At 63.3% G+C, this 6,179-nt stretch overlaps 2 protein-coding genes across 2 annotated transcripts; one reads left to right on the top strand and one right to left on the bottom strand.

The window, feature by feature from the left end:
- The first annotated feature begins 322 nt into the window (after positions 1–322).
- TMEM52 (transmembrane protein 52) lies at positions 323–1,685 on the top strand. Its single transcript, XM_023200243.1, has 5 exons — positions 323–384; positions 449–517; positions 627–668; positions 1,136–1,314; positions 1,405–1,685. The coding sequence occupies exons 1-5, from the start codon at positions 323–325 to the stop codon at positions 1,683–1,685; spliced, it is 633 nt and encodes a 210-aa protein (XP_023056011.1).
- Positions 1,686–2,277: 592 nt separating this feature from the next.
- Positions 2,278–4,807, bottom strand: CALML6 (calmodulin like 6). Its single transcript, XM_023200239.1, has 6 exons — positions 4,325–4,807; positions 3,897–3,947; positions 3,043–3,217; positions 2,759–2,903; positions 2,498–2,598; positions 2,278–2,425 (listed from the first exon to the last, which is right to left on the bottom strand). Exons 2-6 carry the CDS (start codon positions 3,897–3,899, stop codon positions 2,379–2,381), a joined length of 471 nt encoding a protein of 156 aa, XP_023056007.1. The 5' UTR covers positions 3,900–3,947; positions 4,325–4,807; the 3' UTR covers positions 2,278–2,378.
- Between the last annotated feature and the right edge of the window lie 1,372 nt (positions 4,808–6,179).

The raw sequence follows: 6,179 nt of genomic DNA on the forward strand, positions 1-6,179 counted from the left end.
GAGGCACAGGGCTTGCCCTGGGCGGTGCCCGGCGGGCGGGGTTTACCCTGTGTGGGGCGTCCAGTAGGCGTGTGCCCCTGTGGGCGGGGCCTGCGAGGAACGGGACTTGCACTGGGTGGCGCCCGGCGGGTGGGGTTTACCCTGTGTGGGGCGTCCAGTAGGCGTGTGCGCCTGTGGGAGGGGCCTGCGGCGAGCGAGGCCTGGTGGGCGGGGCTTACGCTGAGCGGGCGTTCTGTGGGCGTGTCATGTGGTGGGTGTGTCCTGTGGTGGGCGGGGCTCCATAAAGCCGCGCCGCCAGGCTCTGCTCCAACCTCCGCAGAGCATGGGCCGGGGGTCGCTGGCCGCCCGCGGGCTCCGGCTGCTGCTGCCGCTCTTGCCGCAGGTGGGTCAGGCCGCGTTCTCGGTTCGGCCACCGCGGGGCGGGTCCGTGCTCGGACCACGCCCCTCCCGGACTCACCCCCCTGTCCCCACAGGTGGCGCTGGGCTTCGCGGACGGCAGCTGCGACCCCTCGGACCAGTAAGTCGGGGGGAGGGAGCCGGGGCCTGGCCCCGCCCTGCGGGGAGGTGCGGGCGGTGAGGTCGGCCGGCCCATGCCCCGCCTGCTCCAGGTGCCGCCGTCCCCGCAGGTGCCTGCCCCAGGCCCGCTGGAGCAGCCTGTGGCACGTGGGGTAAGTGGAGGCCGCGGCGGAGCCGTGCGTCCGACAGTTCTGGGGCGGGGGTCACCGGGGCCAGACCCGCCCGGCCCTAACCTCACCAGGCCGCCTCCGCTGTCGCCCAGTCCCGGTCGCTGGCGGGAAGTGACCTCGAGCAAGCAGGACCTTCCCTCCCACCCCTCCCACCTGGCCTCCGCGGGAAGCCCCTACGATCCCGATCCCGCTCAGCAGTGGGGCAGTCGCTGAGGACAGCGAGTCCTGGGAGTGAGCCCAAGGCCACCCCTGGCCAGCCCAGGAGAGACAGCCAGGGCAGGCCTAGCAGCTGGAGGCCAGGCTTTGGCCACAGCAGTCTCCGACGTGCAGAGACATTGTCTGCTTTTTATACTGTTAACCTGTCTTCGGTGGTTGTGCCACGACATTCCCCAGGGTGCAGGTGCCCGGTGGCCGAGGGTCAGTCCAGTGGGAGGGCCTTGCTCTTCTAGGCTCATCCTGCTGGCGGTCCTCCTGTTGCTGCTGTGTGGGGTCACAGCCGGCTGTGTCCGGTTCTGCTGCCTCCGGAAGCAGGCGCAGGCCCAGCCACATCTGCCACCAGCACGGCAGCCCTGCGACCTGGCGGTCATCCCTTTGGACAGTGACAGCCCTGTACACAGCACTGTGACCTGTGAGTGCCTAGGGGCCCTCGAGTTGGGGGTAGAGATGGCGGGGGTAAATGCCAAGCCCACCTCCCCGAACCTACTCTGGTTTCCTGCAGCCTACAGCTCCGTGCAGTACCCACTGGGCATGCGGTCACCTGGACCCTTTGGGGAGCTGGACCCGGACTCCACGGCTCCTCCTGCCTACAGTCTGTACGCCCCGGAGCCTCCACCCTCCTACGATGAAGCTGTCAAGATGGCCAAGCCCAGAGAGGAAGGGCTAGCACTCTCCCAGAAACCCAGTCCTCTCCTTGGGGCCTCAGGCCTAGAGACCACTCCAGTGCCCCAGGAGTTGGGCCCCAATACCCAACTACCACCTTGTAGCCCTGGTGCCCCTTGAAGGAGGTAGGAGAATGGACCAGAGCTTGGAGAACTAGCGCTTGGAGCCAAGGGCCCCCAGCCCACGCCGCCATCCCAGACATTGCTGTGGCCCCAGCCTTGGTGTCATGTTACACCAGCCCCATGGCGTCACCCCCTAGGCAGGCTGCTGCTTTCAGCCTCAGCCCCTGGCCCAGCCCCAGCAGGCCCTCAGCCTGGAAGAGGCCCCTTGGGCCTCAGCCTCAGGTGGGAGCTCAGGGCCAGCTGTGACGTCTGCATCTTATTGGAGAGAGAATAAAGTTTGTATTTAAGTGATCTCTGCCTATGTGGGAAGGACTCTGGGACTCCAAGGCTCTGGGAGGAACCCTTGGGCAGCCAACCCCTAGTGCAAGCAGGCAGGGCGAGTGCGTGGTCCCTGGCCTGTACCCCGTCCAGGCTTCAGGCTGGCATTCCTAGCCCTGAGCTGGGCAATGGGTGGTGTCAGGTGTCATGGCAGAAATGACTGGGGTTGTGTTTCTGCGGCTGGGCCAGGAAAACTCTTTTCCTTCTCCAGCCCCATGCCTTTGCCCGTTGCCCCCCAACCCTGGCTGGGACAGTGAGGCACACACAAGTCAGGCTAGAACATTTATTTTGCACAGAGCTGGGGGAGTGGGTGGCAGGGGGCAGGGGCAGCGGCCTTCCCGGGCAGGCCTCCCACAACTGTAGCAGCTGCGCCCTACTGGATCAGCTTGAAGGACTCCCCGGTCATCATGGCCACAAACTCTGGGGACAGAGGGGCAGGTCAGCAACTTGCCCTGGCCCAGCCACTGGCTCCCAGGGCTCCAGCCCACTCACCCTCATAGTCGATGGTCCCGTCCCCGTCCTTGTCAGCCTCCTTCATCATCTGCTCTGCCTCCACCTCATTGAGGGGCTCCCCTGCATTCATGAGCACGTACCTGCGGGGCCTGGCGCTGAGCCACTCCATCGGCCCTACCCGTGCCCGCCACCGCCTGCCCCCCCCCCCGCCCACCCCCCGCCCGCCCCCCCCCCCCCGCCCACCCCCCGCCTGCCCCCCCGCCCGTACCCGCCCACCGCCTGCCCCCGCCCGTGCCCTACTTGAGTGTGTTCCAATCAATGTAGCCCTTGCCCTCTTTGTCGAAGATGCGGAATGCTGCCCTCAGCTCGCTCTCCTGGTTCTGGGCCTTCTCATGGTAAACTCCCATTAGTGCCAGGAAACCATCGCAGTTGAAGAACCCTTTGTCTGCAAGGAGCACAGCTGGGGGTCAAGGGACAGGGGGCACAGCACTCCCCATGGGCTCTGCCTCTTCCCCCATAGGCACTGAGACCTGACCCAGGGCCGCTCCCCGAGGCTACCCACCCCACTCCAGCCACAAGCTCACTGTCTCTGTCCACGTCCTTGGCCATCGAGGCCAGCTCACTCTTGGTGGGGTTGATACCCAGCAGGCTCATGAGCCGCTCCAGCTCCCCCGTCTTCACCTTCCCGTTGCCCTCTTCATCAAACATCTCAAAGACTCCCTTATACTCCTTGATCTGCTCAGCCGACAGGCGCTCTGTCTGCAGGGGACACCCACACCGGCCTGACCAGGAGTCCCATCTGCCCCTGTGTCCAGGGAAGGGTCGGAGATACCCCTCCACCCATCCCTCCGTTGGCAGCCTTTCAAGGTGAGTGGTAAGAGAGGAGGTCCCCAGCGCAGAGCAGTCTTCCCGGACAAGGGGTCACATGCCAGGGGTTTGCAGGGCCAGCAGGGCTCTGCCAGGCAGCTCACAGGGGCAAAGGCCAGACAGGCAGGGGCCAGCATTCGAGGGAACAGCGGGAGCTGCAGGGCCAGGCGGGCCAGACTGCAGTCCTGGAGCCTGGCAATGGACACTAGGTGAGACAGGTAAAGGAAGCTGAGAGCAGGGTGGGGAGGTGCCCAGCCCTGGCCTGGGAAAGGCTTCCAGTCCAGGACTGGGATACAGCCCAGGAAGCAGAGTCCTAGGCTCCAGCCTGTGTGGCATTCTGGAGGGGGAGTCCAGCACCAGGCCACACCTGCCTGCCACCACTGCTGCTGCCCATCTGGGAGCCAGCTTCCAGAAAGGGTTGCTCCACCCTGGCCAGCAGGGCTTGGCCCCCTCTTCCACCTCAGCTCCTTCCTGCCCAGGCTCCCTGGTAGGTCCTCGCACCTCCAGGTTCCAGCTCAACCTACCCAGCCAGCCCACTAGAGACTCCATCGGGCACAGGGAGCAGCCTTACCATGTCGGTGGTTGTCTGACAGGATTCTGCAGGGTGGTGGCACCAGGGCTGCTGTGGGCAGAACGCTGGGGCAGTGGTGGCAGCTGAGTTTTAGCTGGGCCTGGCTGCCTGGGGTCCCCAGGGTCCAGATTCCAAGAGCCTTTTATGGGTGGGAAATCCTGCTGGCCCTATTTTGGGACAGGCTCTCAGCCTTATCCACAGGGCCCCTTCCCGGCCCGCTTTGGCCTGGGCTTCCCCCGACCCTGAAGATGGGCACCAGAGGCCAAGTGCAGGGGCCAGGAAAGGGCTGAGACGTGGTAGGACCCTCACACGCACTGTTCCCCTTGCTGTTCCCTCTTCACCAGACCAAGCTCTGAGTCTACCTTTCCAGAGCTGCCGCTCTCCAGCAGGTCTTCACGGGACCCTGGTCCCATGCTGTCATCACTTACCAGTGAGATTTCTTGTTGAAGGCCTATCCTGGCCGGCTGGTGCCCAGTGGCTCAGAGCCTGGCCACCCTCCCATCCTGGTGGACTCAACGTTGGCCCCGTGCCGGTATGTCACAAACTCTCAGGACAGGTCAAATGCACAAATGCATTAGGCACCTCTTGACCACCTTGTACAGGAGGGGCTGAGGGTCCACCATTCAGGGAGAAGACAGCAGGACATGGGCTGGGGGTGAAGGGGGAAAGGGGACAAGACAGACAGGGCCTGGGGGCTGGGCTGCCCGCTGGAAGTCGGGCCAGTTGGGGGCTATTTTGGGGTTTCTCAAGGAAACCTGACCTCCCTTCTACTCAGAACAGCAAAGCTGGCTCCCGAGGGGGCCTGGTGCCCAGGCTGATCAGTATCAACACGCCACAGTGGAGCACATGCCTGCACACGTGTGTTCCCTCCTCAGACCCGCACTGACCCTCCCTGTCTGGGTCTAATTACCCACCAGACTCCCAAAGCCAGGGTCCAGCTCCTCCCTGCCCCACCCAGGCAGGGGTGTGAGGTTTGCAGTGGCAGGTCAGGGTCCTCAGGGTCACACTCACACCTGCCCCCCAACTGGCCCCTTGGTGGCATGAAGACTCCGAGCAGGTGGGGCACTCAGTGTCCCCCGCCAGCCCAGCCCTCTGCCTACCAGAAAACCTGAAGCTACAGGATGCCTCCCGCTGAGACCCAGGCCAGCTGCTGAGACTGCAAGATTGATGCTGAGGAGGGCAGGCCAACGGCCCGGGAAACCTCCAGCCAAACAGGGCCTGGGCTGGAGGGAAGCAGCCCTGGGTCTGATGGGGCCAAGGGAGGCCCTGACCTTTATCCTGGCTGCTTCCTGGCCTCAGCTTTCCCCTGGGCTGGGGAGGGAACAATTCATGCACTGAGCACCTTCCCCCAGGGGCACAGAATGCAGGGAGCCGCAGTGCCCAGGCCAGGGCCCATCCTGGGTATCTGGGTCGGGGTCCCCAGGTGCTGGCCAGCTGGGTACAGAGACACAGAGAACTGCACTGGCCTCGTGGCCCTGGACAAGCCCCCACCCCGACAACTCTCACGGCCAGTGGACAGCAGGCTCTGCCTCCTCCATTCCCAGGCCTCTAGTGTCTGACATTCCTGGGCCACAGTCCTGAAGGTTCCAGACATCCTGGTGGGCTTATGAGTGAAACTCAAAGCTGTTGGAGCCTGACTTAAAGCAGAGGGCACGCCCACCCCCGGCCCCGCCCCGGCCCTGACAAAGGTGGGGAGGAGCAACGTGGTCACAACCAACATCAGCCCCTCTCCTCTCCGTATAGGCTTCTACCCATACCCAGGCCCAGTACAAGCAGCAGTCCCAGTCCGTGCCCTCTGTCCCGCTCTCCTCGTGCTGACCAGCCTCTGCGTGGCCTCTGGATATGCCCTGTACCCCGAGGACCTGACAGTCATCCAATCTTTATTTTCCATCTTGTGTCTCTTTGATCACCGAAGGGGTATTCTCCATAAAAAAAAATAATAATAATAATACAAAAAAATAAAAAAACAGAAAAAGAGGCTGGGCTCGGTGGCTCACGCCTGTAATCCCAGCACTTTGGGAGGCTGAGGCAGGCAGATCACGAGGTCAGGAGATTGAGACCATCCTGGCTAACATGGTGAAACCCCAACTGTACTAAAAAAAAATACAAAAAAATTAGCCAGGCGTGGTGGCGGCGCCTGTAGTCCCAGCTTCTCTGGAGGCTGAGGCAGGAGAATGGCAAGAACCTGGGAGGCAGAGCTTGCAGTGAGCTGAGATCATGCCACTGCACTCCAGCCTGTGCGACAGAGTGAGACTCCATCTCAAAAAGAAAAAAAAAAAAAAA

Source organism: Piliocolobus tephrosceles, unplaced genomic scaffold, assembly GCF_002776525.5.
Source record: "Piliocolobus tephrosceles isolate RC106 unplaced genomic scaffold, ASM277652v3 unscaffolded_18572, whole genome shotgun sequence".
Classification (NCBI taxonomy): Eukaryota; Metazoa; Chordata; class Mammalia; order Primates; family Cercopithecidae; genus Piliocolobus; species Piliocolobus tephrosceles.

Coding starts and splice junctions, on each gene's coding strand:
- TMEM52 (XM_023200243.1), top strand. CDS start 323: ATGGGCCGGGGGTCGCTGGCCGCCCGCGGGCTCCGGCTGCTGCTGCCG. Junction 518..626: donor AGCTGCGACCCCTCGGACCA/GTAAGTCGGGGG, acceptor CCGTCCCCGCAG/GTGCCTGCCCCAGGCCCGCT. Junction 669..1,135: donor AGCAGCCTGTGGCACGTGGG/GTAAGTGGAGGC, acceptor TTGCTCTTCTAG/GCTCATCCTGCTGGCGGTCC.
- CALML6 (XM_023200239.1), bottom strand. Junction 2,599..2,758: donor ATTGATTGGAACACACTCAA/GTAGGGCACGGG, acceptor CAGGCCCCGCAG/GTACGTGCTCATGAATGCAG. Junction 2,426..2,497: donor CGGGACCATCGACTATGAGG/GTGAGTGGGCTG, acceptor CTCTGTCCCCAG/AGTTTGTGGCCATGATGACC.